The sequence below is a fragment of the Mycteria americana genome, unplaced genomic scaffold (genome assembly GCF_035582795.1).
Source record: "Mycteria americana isolate JAX WOST 10 ecotype Jacksonville Zoo and Gardens unplaced genomic scaffold, USCA_MyAme_1.0 Scaffold_41, whole genome shotgun sequence".
In the NCBI taxonomy this organism is placed as follows: domain Eukaryota; kingdom Metazoa; phylum Chordata; class Aves; order Ciconiiformes; family Ciconiidae; genus Mycteria; species Mycteria americana.
This window is the reverse complement of record NW_027445628.1, coordinates 1,614,622-1,629,759: the sequence shown is the minus strand read 5'-3', so window position 1 is coordinate 1,629,759 and position 15,138 is coordinate 1,614,622. Positions and strand designations below refer to the sequence as shown.

General features: G+C 63.6%; 2 protein-coding genes and 1 long non-coding RNA gene across 3 annotated transcripts; all 3 read left to right on the top strand.

Annotated features, from left to right (window-relative positions):
- The first annotated feature begins 32 nt into the window (after positions 1-32).
- Positions 33-5,518, top strand: FRMD8 (FERM domain containing 8). Its single transcript, XM_075489878.1, has 10 exons — positions 33-100; positions 324-571; positions 1,420-1,521; positions 1,626-1,684; positions 1,868-2,034; positions 2,831-3,028; positions 3,317-3,440; positions 3,740-3,922; positions 4,289-4,469; positions 5,061-5,518. The coding sequence occupies exons 1-10, from the start codon at positions 33-35 to the stop codon at positions 5,516-5,518; spliced, it is 1,788 nt and encodes a 595-aa protein (XP_075345993.1).
- Positions 5,519-5,969: 451 nt separating this feature from the next.
- LOC142403678 (uncharacterized) lies at positions 5,970-12,744 on the top strand. The gene is made up of 2 exons (XR_012773666.1): positions 5,970-6,412; positions 7,759-12,744. It is a non-coding gene; the product is annotated as an uncharacterized LOC142403678 (long non-coding RNA).
- Positions 12,745-13,071: 327 nt separating this feature from the next.
- On the top strand, positions 13,072-14,600 carry LOC142403671 (uncharacterized). The gene is made up of 2 exons (XM_075489877.1): positions 13,072-13,114; positions 13,511-14,600. Exons 1-2 carry the CDS (start codon positions 13,072-13,074, stop codon positions 14,524-14,526), a joined length of 1,059 nt encoding a protein of 352 aa, XP_075345992.1. The 3' UTR covers positions 14,527-14,600.
- The last annotated feature ends 538 nt before the right edge of the window (positions 14,601-15,138 follow it).

The window sequence follows — 15,138 nt, the reverse complement described above, 5'->3', positions numbered from 1 at the left end:
GCCGCGACCCCGCCCTGACCCCGGCCCCGCGCATGGAGGGGGAGGGGGCGGCCGCGGCCGGCGGCGCTGCCGGTGAGGGGGGCGGGGCCGGGTCCCGGGGGTGACGGGTCAGCCGGGGCCGGCTGCGGGGGGGGCCCTGAGCGGTGCCCGTGGGTCCCCTGGGGGGCGGCCGGCGGGACCCCCGGGGGCGTGGGGGCGTCCCTCTGGGGTGCCCGTGGGTCCCTGCGGGGGGAGGTGCCCGTGGGTCTCTCTGGGGTGCCCGTGGGTCCCTGTGGGGTGCCCGTGGGTCCCTGCGGGGTGCCCGTGGCTCCGTGACGGGGGAGGTGCCCCTGGGTCCCTGGGGGGGGGTGCCGCGGGTCCCCGCGCGCCGTGCCGCCCGGCCCACGCCGCCGCCCCGCCGCAGCGCCGGCCGCGCTGGTTTTCCTGCCCGAGGGCGCGGGGGTGCCGCTGCCGCTGGAGCCGCCGCCGGGGCCGACGGCCGGGGAGCTGCTGCGCCGCCTGCAGGGGGCGCTGCGCCTGCCGCCCGTCGCCGCCGAGGCGCTGGCGCTGTGGCTGGGGTCGGCCCTGCTGGGTGAGGGGGGCACGGGGGCGGGGGCACCCTGCGGGGGGCGGGGCCCGGGCCCCGGGGGAATGCGTGGGTCTGCGGGTGGCCGTGGGTCTGTGGGTGGCCGCGGGTGGCCGCGGGTCTGTGGGTGGCCGTGGGTCCGTGGGTGGCCGTGGGTCTGCGGGTGGCCGTGGGTCTGTGGGTGGCCGTGGGTGGCCATGGGTCTGCGGGTGGCCGTGGGTCTGCGGGTGGCCGTGGGTCTGTGGGTGGCCGCGGGTGGCCGCGGGTCTGTGGGTGGCCGCGGGTCTGTGGGTGGCCGTGGGTCTGTGGGTGGCCGTGGGTCTGCAGATGGCCATGGGTGGCCGCGGGTCTGTGGGTGGCCATGGGTCTGTGGGTGGCTGTGGGTCTGCGGGTGGCGATGGGTGGCCGTGGGTCTGTGGGTGGCCGTGGGTCCGTGGGTGGCCGTGGGTCTGCGGGTGGCCGTGGGTCTGCAGATGGCCGTGGGTGGCCATGGGTCTGTGGGTGGCCGTGGGTCTGTGGGTGGCCGTGGGTCTGTGGGTGGCAATGGGTGGCCATGGGTCTGTGGGTGGCCATGGGTCTGCGGGTGGTGATGGGTGGCCGTGGGTCTGTGGGTGGCCGTGGGTCTATGGGTGGCTGTGGGTGGCCATGGGTCCGTGGGTGGCCGTGGGCCTGCGGTGGCTGTGGGGCCGCGGGTGGCCGTGGGTCTGTGGGTGGCTGTGGGTGGCCGTGGGCCTGCGGTGGCTGTGGGGCCGCGGGTGGCCGTGGGTCTGTGGGTGGCTGTGGGTGGCCGTGGGCCTGCGGTGGCTGTGGGGCCGCGGGTGGCCGTGGCCGTGGGTCCCAGCCCGCTGCCCCAGAGGTGCAGCTGAAGCCGCGGCACCGGCCCCTGCGCCTGGTCCGGCAGTGGCCAGAGCTGCTGCTGCGCTTCAGCCTCGGCTCCCCCGCGGACATCGCCCAGGGTGAGCCCGGCCCCGGCCCCGGGCGGGTGGGGGTCCCCGGGGGTCCCCGCGGGGGGGTCCCCTCCCCGGCCGCCTGGTCCCCTCTCACGCCCCCCCGCCCCCAGACGAGCCCTGCCTGCAGCTGCGCAGGAACGTCTTCTTCCCCAAGAGCAAGGAGCTGGAGGTGAGCGGGGCCGGGGTGTCCCCCCCCCGCGGGGACGTGGGGCCGGGGACCCCCCACGCCCGGGTCCTGGGTGGAGTCATGGGGGGGGGCCCCGGACGCCGGGGTCCCTCGGCCCCCCAGGACCCGGGTCCTGAGGGGGGGGGGATCCTGGGGGGGCGCGGGGTGACGCGCGGGTCCCCCCAGCTGGAGGAGGAGGAGCTGCTGCGGCTGCTGTACGAGGAGGCGCGGGGGAACGTGCTGGGGGGGCGATACCCCGTGGACCCCCCCGACGGCGTGGAGCTGGGGGCCCTGGCCTGCCGCCTGCGCCTGGGGCCCTTCCAGCCCGGCCGCCACACGCCCCACAGCCTGCGGTCAGCACCCCCACCCGCCGCGCCCCACGGACCCCCGTGACCCACAGCAACCCCACCCCACACCCCACAGCACCCCACAGATCCCCACCCCTGCAACTCCCCCCGCCCAGACCCCCACCTGTGACCCACAGCGCCCCATGGGCCCCTGCCCACGACCCACAGCACCCCCACCCACAGCACCCCACAGACCCCCGTGACCCACAGCAACCCCACCCGCAGCGCCCCACAGCCCCCCGTGACCCACCCCACGCCCCACAGCCTGCGGTCAGCACCCACAGCACCCCCACCCACAGCACCCCATGGACCCCCGTGACCCACAGCAACCCCACCCCACCCCACACCCCACAGCACCGCACAGATCCCCACCCCTGCAACCCCCCCCCCAGACCCCCACCTGTGACCCACAGCAACCTCACCCGCAGCACCCCACAGACCCCCGTGACCCACCCCACGCCCCACAGCCACCCCACCCCACACCCCACAGATCCCCACCCCTGCAATCCCCCTCCCAACCCCCACCTGTGACCCACAGCACCCCATGGGCCCCTGCCCACGACCCACAGCACCCCCACCCCACAGACACCCCCCCGTGACCCACAGCATCCCCAGCTCATGGACCGCCACCCCTGCGACCCACAGCACCCCGTGGACCCCTGTCCATGACCCACAACAACCCCCCCACAGACCCCCCCCACCCCTGCGACCCCCCCCCTCCCCGCGACCCACAGCACCCCCACCCCCTGGACCCCGGCGTCCAGCCCCCCTGGCGCAGCCCCTCACCCCCCTTCCCCCCCAGGCCGCTGCTGGGGGAGCTGCTGCCGCCGCCCCCGGGGCGGGGGGGGCTGTGGGGGGCCCTGCGCCGGCGGGGCCCCCGCCCGCCCCCCCCCGAGGAGGAGCTGCTCCAGGCCTTCGCCCGCACCCCCGGCCCCCAGGCCTCCCCCGCCGCCCTCTACCGCGCCTTCCTGCGCCGCTGCCACCCCCTGCCCTACTACGGGTGAGTGGGGGACCCCGGCGTCCGGGCCCCAGGGACCCTCAGGGACTCCCCCACCGACCCCCGTGGACCCCGGCGGCCAGGCCCCACAGCCCCCCCCCCCCCCCGGGGCCCCCAGTTCACCCCGGGATCCAGGCGTCCAGGCCCCACGCTTCACCCGTGGACCCAGGTGTCTGGGCCCCCCAAATCACCCCACAGCCACCCGGGGGGACCCAGGCATCCCGGGGAGGGACACCCCCCGCTGCGCCCCACCAGGGCACCCGGGGACCCAGGCGTCCGGGACCCCCCCAGGTGCGCCTTCTTCCCAGGGGCCATCGACCGCCCCCCCGGGGGGCTGCTGGGCCGGGGGGGGCTGCGGCCCGTCAGAGTCGCCGTGGGGCTGGAGGGCGTCACCATCATCGACCCCCGGGAGAAGGTATGGGGGGGGGCTGTGGGGCAGGAGCAGTGCTGGGTGGGGTCTATGGGCAGGATCAGGCCCACGGGTGGGGTCTGTGGGGCAGGATGGGGGCTGGGGAGGTGTGGGGGGCGGGTTGGGGGGCATTGTGGGACTGGGAAGGGGGCGTAGGGGGCTGTGGGGCAGTTTTGGAGGGACACCATGGGGCAGGGGGGAAGCTGTGGGGCAGCTGGGAGGATGCCGTGGGGCAGCTATGGGGCACAGTGGGAGGCTGTGGGGCACGGGGGGACACCGTGGGGCTGACCCCCCTGTCCCCCCAGCATGTGCTGCTGACGCTGACCTACCCCGAGCTGTGCTGGGAGCTGGTTGGCGCCGTGGGGCAGGAGGGGGACGCCGTGGGGCAGGAGGGGGACGCCGTGGGGCCCCCTCAGCTGTGGCTGGAGTTCGACGGCGACCACGAGGGTGCCCCTGTCAACCGCCTGCTGCGGGTGTTCTCCCCCCAGGTCAGACCCATGGATCCCCGCGGGGGCTCTGCCAGGCTGGGGGGTTGCGGGGCTCAGCTCTCCCCCTCCCCAGGGTGTTTGGGGGTCAGTTGGGCGGCACTGGGGGGTGTTGGGGGGCAGTGGGGCACGGCTGTGCCCTCCCAGGGTGGTTGGGGGGCAGCGGGGAGCGGTCGGGGAGCAGCTCTCCCCCTCCAGGGTGGTTGGGGGGCAGCGGGGGGTAGTCGGGGAGCAGTTGGGGGGCACTGGGGGGGCAGCGGGGGGTAGTTGGGGGGCAGCGGGGGGCGGTTGGGGGGCACTGGGGGGCAGCGGGGGGCGGTTGGGGGGCACTGGGGGGCAGCGGGGTCCGCGTGCTGACGGCGCCCGCAGGCCGAGCTGATGAGCGCCCTCATCGAGTGCTGCATCGAGCTGGGGGGGGGGGCGGGGCCGCCCCCCCCGGGGCCGCCGCCCCCGCCCGAGACCCCTGCGCGGGGCGCCCCCTTGCGGCGGCAGGAGAGCGTCACCCGCCCGCGCCTGCAGCGCCTGGCCACCATCGACTACGTGCAGGAGGGTGGGGAGGGGCCCTGGCCGCGGGGGGGGGCACGGGGGGGACCCTGGTGTGGGGGGGGCCCTGGCGTCGGTGGGGGAGGGGGGACATGGGGGGGACCCTGGTGTGGGGGGAGGACACGGGGGGGACCCTGGCGTGGGGGGGGAGGCGGGGGGGACACGGGGGGAACCCTGGGGGGGGACACACACGGGAGGGACCCTGGCGTCAGGAGGGTCGGGGGACACGGGGGAGACCCTGGTGTCGGGGGGGGACCCTGGTGTGGGGGGAGGACACGGGGGGGACCCTGGCGTTGGTGGGGGAGGGGGGACACGGGGGGGACCCTGGCGTCATGGAGGTGGGGGGGGCACTGGGGGGGACCCTGGCGTCCGGGGGGGGGGACGGGGGACATGGGAGGGCCCTGGCATCAGGGTGGGGGGGACACGACACGGGGGGGACCTTGGCGTCGGGGGAGCATGGGGGGACATGGGGGGGACTCAGGTGTCCGGGGGGAACATGGGACATGGGGGGCCCCACAGGGGACCCCGGGACACACACACAGGGGCACGGCGGGGGGGGGGCCGAGGCGTGCGCTGACCCCCCCCGTGTCCCCCCCAGGGCAGGAGCTGCGGCGGGTGAAGCCCCCCCGGCGCTCGGCGTCCTTCTTCGGGCGGGGGGGGGGGCTCCTACAGCCCCGTGTCAGGGGGGGCCGGGCTGGAGCAGGGCTGAGCCCCCCCCCCTCCCCCCCACTGGACTGGGAGCACTGGGAGCCCCCCCCCAGCACGGACTGGGGGCACTGGGAGCTCCCAGCGATGGACCCGGCCCCGGAGGGACCCAGACATCCGGGACCCCCCCACTTTGTACCGACCCCCCCCCCCCATACACCAATAAACCGCACGGGGACACGGACGTCACCGTCACCCCCGCCCGGCCACGCCGCGGGTTTGGGGCTGATGCGGGGCGGTTTGGGACATCGCAGTGGTTTGGGGCAGATCAAGGCTGGTTCGGGGCTAATTCGGGGCGGTTTGGAGCTCGTTTGGGACATTTTGGGGTGGTTTGGGGCAGATTTGGGCTAGTCCAGGGCAGTTTGGGGCTAATTCAGGGCAGTTTGGGGCCGACGGGTGGGCGGCGTTGCCAAATGGCGGCCCCACGTGACGGCGGCCATTTTAGGGCTGGGGATGGGGGGGTGGACACGCGTGTGCGTGTCACGGGGCCTCGTGTTTCACGGGGGCCTCCCCTCGTTAGCGCTAACGAGCGCCTCGACGCCGCACGCACCTCGCTCAGCCTGCGGCCTCCTTTGGGGCAAATCCAGCCGATTTAGGGTCACCGCTCTCCTCTCATCTGGCCTTTGCAGGTCGTGCCCTGGGCGCAAAAACACCCCAAGATTCAATTATTTCGCTATTTAACCCCATTTCCCCCCTTTTCCCTTCACTCCCCGCCAGCCAGGAGCTATTTTTAACCAACTTTGCCACATTGTTTTACCAGGAAAGCACCGGCAGGTCCCCGGCTCTGCGGCAAACCCAAACCTGCCTCAGCCCCAAATGACTTTTTAAGGGAGAGTCAGCGATGGGGGAAAGCTCTGTGCTCTGAGGGGGGGTGTCAGTATTATTGGGGCGTGACGGACACAGGTAAACATCGGCTCTGAAATGGTTAACCAACTGAGAAGGGGGACAAATATAAATATTTGGGGGGGGTAAAGTAAGTATTTTGGAAAATGGCTTCCCACAGGAACCGGCTAGGATGTGCCCCCATCCCCCCCTCGGGGGAGGACGAGTTGTTCTTGTGAGGAAACGCCGTTTTGGGTCGGTGGAGCGGCTTATTTCTAAATTAAAAGGGTTTTTTTCGGTTAGGGGAGCACCGGGGACGTGCCCAGGCGTTGAGCTGGGCGGCGTTTCTGGCGGTATTTGGGCCCAAGGTCGCGCTTTGCCTGAGGAACAGGCCGCGCGGGGGGAAGACACCCATTTTCTGAGGTAAAATCAAGGGGAAAAGGGGTTTTTTTAATACTTTTTCGTCTCCCCCGGCCCCTCGCTGCAGGCGGGGGATGGGGCTCCGCGTCAGCTCGGGGGGGGAGGGGTGACCCCCCCCCATTTTGGGGCGGGAAGGGAAGGAACGAGCGCGCCCTGCGCCCGCCCACGCCGCCGCCCCCGCGGTACTGCGGCAAGACGGGTGGGCGGCGCGAGCGGGACGCATGCGCAGTGTCGCCCTGCGCCACCCGCAGCGGCCCGGCCGGCCGGCGCCGGTTAGAACCGGCCGCGGGGCCGCCTCAGCGCGTATCCCTCCGCCGGCCGGGCCCGCCCCCCCAATCCCTGTTTTTTTGCCTGTAAATGGGCGTGGAGGAGGTAGAAGCTTAAAGCTTGGGGGGAGGGGGAGTGAAGGGGGGGGGGGTGGGGGGGTTGTGTCGTTTTAGCGGTGGTTTAGGGGTCCCTGGTTGGGATGGGTGCGGGGTACCCCCCTGCCCCCCTTTCCTGAGGTAGTTTTTGTGTGGGAAGTCGTTAAAAGGGGCTGGTTTTCAAGAGGGAGAGAAGCCTTGGGAAAATAGGGCCTTCAGGATGCAAGAAGGGTGAGGAATTGGGGGGGTTTCACCCCAAAACCCTGTGGAGAGCGGGCTGGAGGGGGAGGTGGAGGAGCCCCCCCCTTGTGGGCTCTAAAAGAGGCTGTTTGGGTAAAAAAAGGAGCTGGAAAACTGCAGTTTTCAGCTCGGTGCTGTTTTTTGAGGCCTCCCCCACAGTTCTGTGCCAAGTTGGGGCCTAAATCTGTGCCCTGGGCCTCAAAACCAGCTTAAATTGGGCTAGAAGGGCTGGCAGGGCTGTTGGGGCTCTTTTGGGCTCATTTTGAGGATTTTTAGTGCTACCCCAGTTTAAAAAAAAAAAAAAACACCAAACTGCTTTTTCACCCAGCTGGGCCTTTTTTTTTTTTTTCCCCCTGATAAAAACACAGGTTTTGGTGAAAACCAGGTTCACCTTTCCAATGGAAAATGCCTTAAAATGGACCCTCCAGGCCCAGCCCCTGAGGGAAGATCAGTTTTTTGGGGTATTTCCATGCAGAGAACATGAATTTCGGCCATGTTGCAGCGGATAAAACAATGTTAAAGCTGAAATCGGGGGTGGGTGGGTATGTGCTTAAACACAGCCAGGAATGGGCAAATCATTGCTGCAAAAATCATCATTGAGGACAATTCCCCCCCAAAAATACAGGTTATGAGTGAGGGGAAGCCTCTCCCTATGGCTGAAATGGTGGAAAAACCCCAGTTTTGTGGGTCTCAATGGCAGAATAACGCAGACAAATAGTAACAACAGCAAAATATCTTCTCCTGCAGGAAACGCCCTGGAAATGCGTCGGAAGAACTCGCCCTGTGTCTCCTAAATGCCTAGTTGGCTTCGTCAGTGGCTCTAATTAGCCTCAGAGCAGCTTTAATTACAGGTTTGGGGGGGGACACAACACGACACGACACACGGTGTCTTCCCTGCCAGCACTTTCGGGGTGTTGTTTCCTGCCCGGAAATGCCTCAAAATGCCACAAAAGGGGACTTTTTTTTTTTTTTTTTTTTGCCTGGTTGAAATCGGGCTGTGCCATGACTCAGCATGGCCTTGAACTTGTGTGACATGCAGAGATTTTGGTGTATTTTCATGGAAAGGAACAAGTAAAAAAGGGGTGTTGGGGCTTTGCTAGAAAGGGGCAAAAATAATTGTTAAAAAAAGGGTGGTTTGGGCTTTGCTAGAAGGGAAAAAAAATATTTATTAAAAAGGTGGTTTGGGCTTTTCTGGAAAGGAGTGAAAATAAATATTAACAAAGGGTTGTTTGGGCTTTGCTGGAAACAAGGGAAATAGGTGGAAAAAAGGATTTCTGGGGTCTGTGTGTCCCCCTCAAGAGCCAAGCATTGCTGACCTGTTTTCCCAAGATTAGTGACCCTTTTGGGGAGAAAAGGAGCGTTTTTTGCAAGGGCCTGGACCCATGACGCAGCAAGAGCAAACCCGATGTAAAGTATTACTAATTAACTAATGAGAATGCTCTAAAATCATCCAGAAAGGTCAGAGTGGCGTTTTTTGTCCAGAACAGGCAAAATCGCGCAAAAACTCGGTGTTAATTTAACCATTTTCATGCTAAAACATGCAGGGCGGCTGAATGTGTCTCGCTGCCAGGATGATTTATGGAGGAAAAAAAAAAAGAGGTTTTCTGGCATGCTGGGGCAGGATTGATTTTTTTTTTTTTTTTTTTGGCCGCTGTTTTTTTTTGGCGATTTGGGGGATTATTTCTTTGCCCCCCCCCCCCGCGGAGGCGGCGGTGGTGCTGAGGCCGCTCGGCCTTATAACGGGGCCCAGCGCGGGCGGGCGCGTGGCGAGGAGACGGCCCCATCGCCCTCGGCTCTCCCGTCACCGCCATTCCCTGGTGGGAAGAGCCAACCTCGCAAAGCTGCTGCTTTTTGTTCAGAAAAGCTCTTAAAGCTGCTTTATTTTTAAGAAAAAGCTCTTAAAGCTGCTTTATTTTTAAGAAGAAGCTCTTAAAGCTGCCTTATTTAAAGAAAAAATCTGAAAGCTGTTTCCTTTAAAGGAAAAAAAGCTCTTAAAGCTGTTTTCCTTTTTTGAATTCTTAGACTATGGCAATTCAATCATTTGGAAAAGCCGGCGTGAGCCAGGGTGCTTTTTTTATTGAAAAAAGCTCTCAAAGCTGCTTTATTTTAGGGAAAAAAAGCTCTTAAAGCTGTTTCATTTTTTAAAAGCAAAGCCCTTAAAACTGTTTTTATAAAAAACCAAAGCTCTTAAGGGTGTTTTCATTTAAGAAAGAAGCTCTCGAAGCCATTTTATTTTTTTAATTCTTAAAAGATTGTAATTTGACAGTTGAGAAAAGCCGGAGCGAGCCAGGGCACTGTTTTGATGAAAAGCAGCTTTACTTAAAAAAAAAAAAAAAGAAAAAAAAGCGCTCTTAAAGCTGTCGTCTTTTTAAAAAAGCTCTTAAAGCTATTGTGCTTTCTTTAAAAAGCCCCTAAAGCAGCGCTATTTTTTTTAAAAGCTCCTAAAGCTATTGCCTTTATGCAAAAAAGGCCCTAAAGCAGCTTTATTTTTTTAAAAGGCTCCTAAAGCCATGCTGGTTCTTTTTGACGAGCTCCGGCCAGGAAGAGCCGTCGGAGCTCCCTCCTCGCTGCCGAGCGGCGGCGGGCGGCCCGGGCGGAGGACGCCGAGGAAGGTGGATCGAGAGAGGAGCGGACGGGGACAGGGAGAGCCGCGAGCGAAGACAGGCCCGGGCAGGGAGCGAGTTAACGGCTGGAAGAGAGAAGTCAGGGAGGTCTGATGGGTTTTTTTCCCCCAGCAGCCCCGGCTGGGGGAAAAAAAAGGACTTTTTGGCGAAAGGTGGTGGCTGGCGGCCGGGAAGGAGGCGCTGGGCAGGGCAGCCCCAGGGAAGAGGAGGAAGAGGTGAGAAAAGAGGAAAAAGAGAGAGAAGAGAGGAGGAAAAAAACAAAAAAGAGCCGGTGCAAGATGGCGAAACTGGAGGAAATAAATCTTAAAATTGAAGGGGAAAAAGAGCCCGTGGAGATGGGTGAAGCTGGAGGAGAAAATAGAGGAAAAAAGAGAGAAAATAGAGGAAAAAAGAGAGAAAATAAATAGGGAAAAAGAGAAAACAGAGAAAAGAAAAAATAATTGCTGGAAATTGGAGAAGATAGGAAAAAAAGAAAAATCAGGAGCCAGTGGAAACTGGTGAAGCTAGAGAAGGAAAGAGGGAAAAACCAGGCAAAAATGAGAAAAGAGGAAAAAAATGAAAAGAGGAAAAAAATAAAAGAGAAAAGAGGAAAAAATAAAAGAGAAAAGAGGAAAAAATAAAAGAGAAAAGAGAAAAGAAAAAGAGGAAAAAATAAAAGAGAAAAAATAAGAGAAAATAAAACAGGAAGTAGAGGGGAAAAAAAAGAAAAATAAGAAAATGAGGCTAAAAGCAAAGAGGAGGACGTAGAGAACAGAAACGGAGCCGGTAGCAACCGGTGAAACCAGAGAAACGGCATGTAAAGAAATTAAGGAGAGAAGCGAGCAGGAGCCGGAGGAAGGTGGCGAAGAGGAGGAAGAGGAGAGGCGAGGAAGAGGAAGGCGAGGAAAGAGCAAGTGGAGGACAGGAGCCTGCCGGAGGGGACGGCGGCAGCCAGGGGAAGGAAATTCTAAGGAATATCAGGAAAAACCCCAAAACGGAGCCGGACCTGGTGGGGCTGGAGGAGGAACTGGCCGGAGGCGGCAGCCGGGTGAGGCCCTTCCCCCCGCTCGTTTTGGGGGGGATTTGGGGGGTTTTGGGGGGCGGGGGGGCTCTTGTCGTTGCAGGCACCGTGGCCGTCGCCCCCACTCCCCCCTTTTTTCTATAAAACCCCAAGAAATGGGGAAAAATCCCCCCAAACCCCACTCCAGCGTCACCAGGCTCCGGCTGTAGTGCTCCGTAGGTCCTGCCTGTCGCCGCAGAGTAAGTGATCCAGAATCCCTTCTTTTTCCCCAGAAAGGCGACACGTGGGAGGGGATGGCCAAAACTCTCCGGAAAAGAGGAAAAAAAAAAAAATGGTGGTGTTTGTGGGGGCAGGGTGGGGTGGGGGTGTCTCGAGTGTTTTTCCCCCCTCAGGGAAGCAGCAAAACGCAGGAAAAAAAGGCAAATAATGGTGAGAGAAATGTCCAGGAGAAATAGGAAGAGACCCCGGGTCTCGGGGTTTAACCAAAAAAGCCAAATCCGCACCCAAAGCGCACTCAGGAGCTTTTCAGCAGGGACGTTTGAGGATAAAAACCCTGATTTGATTAATGTGGAGCCAGTCAGAAGTAAGATTTTTTTGGTTTCCTTGTGGCTTTTGGGGTGTTGCCCTCGGTTTCTGCTGGGGGGGAGGGGGGGGCGCGTTTTGGGCCTGTTTCCAGCCTTTCCGCAGACGCCAGGGTAGGAGGCAGCTTGGAAGAAAAGCCGCTTTTTTCCCCCCAAAACGGAGCTGGAAAATCAGGATTGTGGCATGTGCTGAGCGTCCCCAGGAGCTTCCCTTAGGAAAAAATAACGTAAAAAAAAAAAAAAAAAAAACAACAATCCCCCAACCCCCCCCAAAGGCTCGGTGGGGGAGGGGCACGGCACCGGGCGGGGGCGGGGGGGTGCAATAATTGTATTTTCAGATTTTCTCCATAAACAGCAGCAGGATGATTAAATTTAGGCTTTCCCCCCCCCAAAATGAGCTGTAAGTGTAGCAGCGAGCGAGGCGGGAGCAAAAAAATTCAGGCAAAACCCCCCCCAATCGCTTCGGTGGCGGCGGTGGCAGGGACCCGTGGCGCGCCCCTCCCCACCCCCCCCCGTCACCAAAATCCCCCGGTTTGGGGTCGGGGGGGGAGGGGCTGCGGATTTGGGGCGCTTCCGGCCATTTTCGGTGCGGCGGGGGTGTCGGGGCGCGGTTGTGTCGGGGGGGGGGGGAGCGCTGGGAGCCCCCGCAATGCGCCGCGCGGCATGTGTGCGCCCCCTGGCCCCGTCACCCCCCTCCCGGCGCGGAGCCGCGCGAGAAGCGATGGATTTTGCGGAGAAACGCGAAGAAATGGGGCGTTTTTGCCGCCGGCCCTGCGGCGGCTGGCGGGGCGGGGGGCTGTTACTCGCAGGTGTTTTTTGCAGACCCCCCCGGCCGGCGCCGCACCCGCTGCTCCTGCGCCTCCGACCATAAAGCCAAGGATCCGTAGCCTCAAACCGCCAGATTGGGGCCAAAAAAGCCCAAGAAAGGGTCTGTAGAAACACGTAGGGATCGGAAAAAAAGGGTATTTCTGCTCTTTTCACCCCCCAAAATGGGAAATTCTGGCTGGATTTGGGTGCCACGGGGGTGGCGCATTTTTACCCTGGGCAGGTTTAGCCACTTCCCCCCCAATTCCGCTTCATCCCCCCCCAGATCCACAAATTTGAAAACAAGAAAAAAACCCAAAAAAGGCCCCAATCACCCCAAAATGTGCAGCGAGTGCTGTTGGCTGGGCCTGCCCCCCAAACTGGGCTTTTTAGCGGAAAACGTGGCTATTTAAAAAAAAAAAAAAAGCTTAGTCAGTGCCATTGCGTGTTGCCTGGGGAGGGGGGAGGCTTTTTTTAACCTTTTTCCCAGGTTTTTTCCCCGAAACGATAGGAGTTGAGGAGAAGCCGCAGAACTTTTGGGGTAGGGAAGAGCTGGGTCGCTCCGGCTGTTGTTCCTGGTGGTTGTTCCTGGTGGTTGTTCCTGGTGGTTGTTCCGGTTGTTGTTGTTGTTGTTGTTGTTGTTTCTCTCCCCTCCCCCACTCTCCCCCCAACGCAGCGACAGTGCCTAAAATGGCCTCGATCCACCCCAAAATGGACAATTGGGTACAAAAAATGGCTAAAATCTAGAAACCCCCCCAAAAATAAGAGGCAGGAAAGGTGAGCGAGCGGAGTAAGTACTGGCGGGGCCCCCGCGCCCACCCCAAAATCCCACTTTTGGAGCCCATTTTGCGCCTGGGACGCGTGCCCACCCCAAAGTCCCACTTTTGGAGCCTGTTTTGCCATGGGGACGTGTGTCTGCCCCCAAATCCCCCTTTCTGGGCCCATTTTGCGCTCGGGATGCACACCCGCCCCAAAATCCTGCTTTCTGAGCCCATTTTGCGAGGGGGACACGCACCCGCCCCAAAATCCCGCTGTCTGAGCCCGTTTTGCGATGGGGATGCGTGCCCGCCCCAAAATCCCCCTTTCTGAGCCCAGTTTGCGCCCGGGATGCACACCCGCCCCAAAATCCCGCTTTCTGAGCCCGTTTTGCGACGGGGACGCGTACCTGCCCCAAAATCCCCCTTTCTGAGCCTGTTTTGCGCCCGGGATGCACACCCGCCCCAAAATTCCCCTTTCTGAGACCATTTTGCGACGGGGATGCGTACCTGCCCCAAAATCCCGCTTTCTGAGCCCATTTTGCGACGGGGACGCGTACCTGCCCCAAAATCCCGCTTTCTGAGCCCGTTTTGCGACGGGGATGCGTACCTGCCCCAAAATCCCCCTTTCTGAGCCCGTTTTGCGACGGGGATGCGTACCTGCCCCAAAATCCCCCTTTCTGAGACCATTTTGCGACGGGGATGCGTACCTGCCCCAAAATCCCCCTTTCTGAGCCCGTTTTGCGCCCGGGACGCCCTCCCGCTGTAGCACCCTGCTTTCTGAGCCCAGGTTGCGCCCGGGATGCACCCCCGCCCCGAAATCCCGCTGTCTGAGCCCGTTTTGCGCCCGGGATGGCAGCCGGGCCCCGGTCGCGCTCTCGGCGCCCGTTTGGCCGCGGGGGTGGGACGGACCCCGCAGCCCCTCCTCCGCCCCGCGTGCGCCGGGGACAGGCGCCGGCCCCAGCCCCCCCCCCCCCTTCCCCCCCCTCCAAAAAAGCCCCCCGGGGAGGCCCCGCCCCGGGTTGCTCTTTTGGGGCGGTTTCCCTCCTTTCCGGCAGTGCGGGGCCAGGCTCCCGGCGCAGCGCGCTCCCGCCCGGGGCTCCCCCGCGGCCCCTCCCCGGCCGGTCCGGGCTTGGCGGACGCGGGGTCGGCGGGGGGGGGGGGGGGGCCGCCCCCCCCCCGCGCGGGTTTTTCTTTTCCTGAGAGAACGGCCGTTGTCTCAGGTTTTGCTTTTTCTCCTCCCTGCCCAAAAAGGCCAAAAAAAAGCAAAAGGCGCCGGTGCGGCACCCCCGGGAGCGCGGCCCCGGGGCGGGGTTCGACCCCCCGCGGCGCCCGCTGGCGGCCTGGGCCCCTCGCGGCGGGGACCCCCGGTTTCTCTGGGGCCTCCGCGTTGGTTTGGGAGCCCCCCATACAGGGGCAGGGGTGACCCTCTGTCGCGACAAGGGCTCCGCAGCGCGACGGGGCCCCTGCTCGGCAGTAAGGACTCTGCGTATCGTGACGGGACGCCCCTCTTTCTCTGGGGGCCCCAGTGCTGCTTCGGAGAGCCCGTGGCGCGGGGACAGGGGTGGTCCCGTATCACGACGGGGCCCCCGCGTTTCTTCAGGGACTCCGTACCGCGACAGAAGCCTCACGTTGCTGTGAAGAGCAGTATCGTGACAGGAGCCCCATACCACAACCAAGACCTCTGTCAACGGGGACCCCACGTTGCTTTGAGGACTCCATACCGTGACGGGGACCCCGTATCACTGTGAAGACACCCTATTGCGACAGGGACCCCGTGTCACGACAGGGACCCCCACTGACCAATAAACTTGCTGAGACTTGACTGGCCTTGTGTCGTCCCTGCTGCCCGGGGGCGGGGGGGGGGAGGGGCGGGACGTCACGGGGCTGTGACACGGCCAGCCTGTCCCTGGCACCCACTACAACGTCACTGCCTGTTCCTGATGACGTCACTGCCTTTTCCTGCCAGGCTGGCGGCTTGTTGGTGACGTCACTGCCTTTTCCTGCCCGCGTGTCCTCCCGCGCCCCGCCCCTCGCTCCTCCTCGGCCCCGCCCCTCTCCCGGCCCCTCGCTCTCTCCCCGGCCCCGCCTCCTCGCTCCCTCCCCGGCCCCGCCCCGTCGCCCCGCCCCTCGCTCCTCCCCGCCCCCAGCGCTCGGTCTCAGACTCCTTTCTCGGCTCCGCCCCCCTTCCCCGGCCCCCCTCGCTCCTCCCCTTCCCCTGGCGGCCCCGCCCCTGACCCCACCCCCATCTCCCCCTGGCGGCCCCGCCCCGGCTCCACCCCGTTCCCCAGGCTCCACCCCAGGCTCCACCCCCGTCCCCAGACCCCGCCTCCGGCCCCGCCCCCTGGTCCGCCACCGGATCC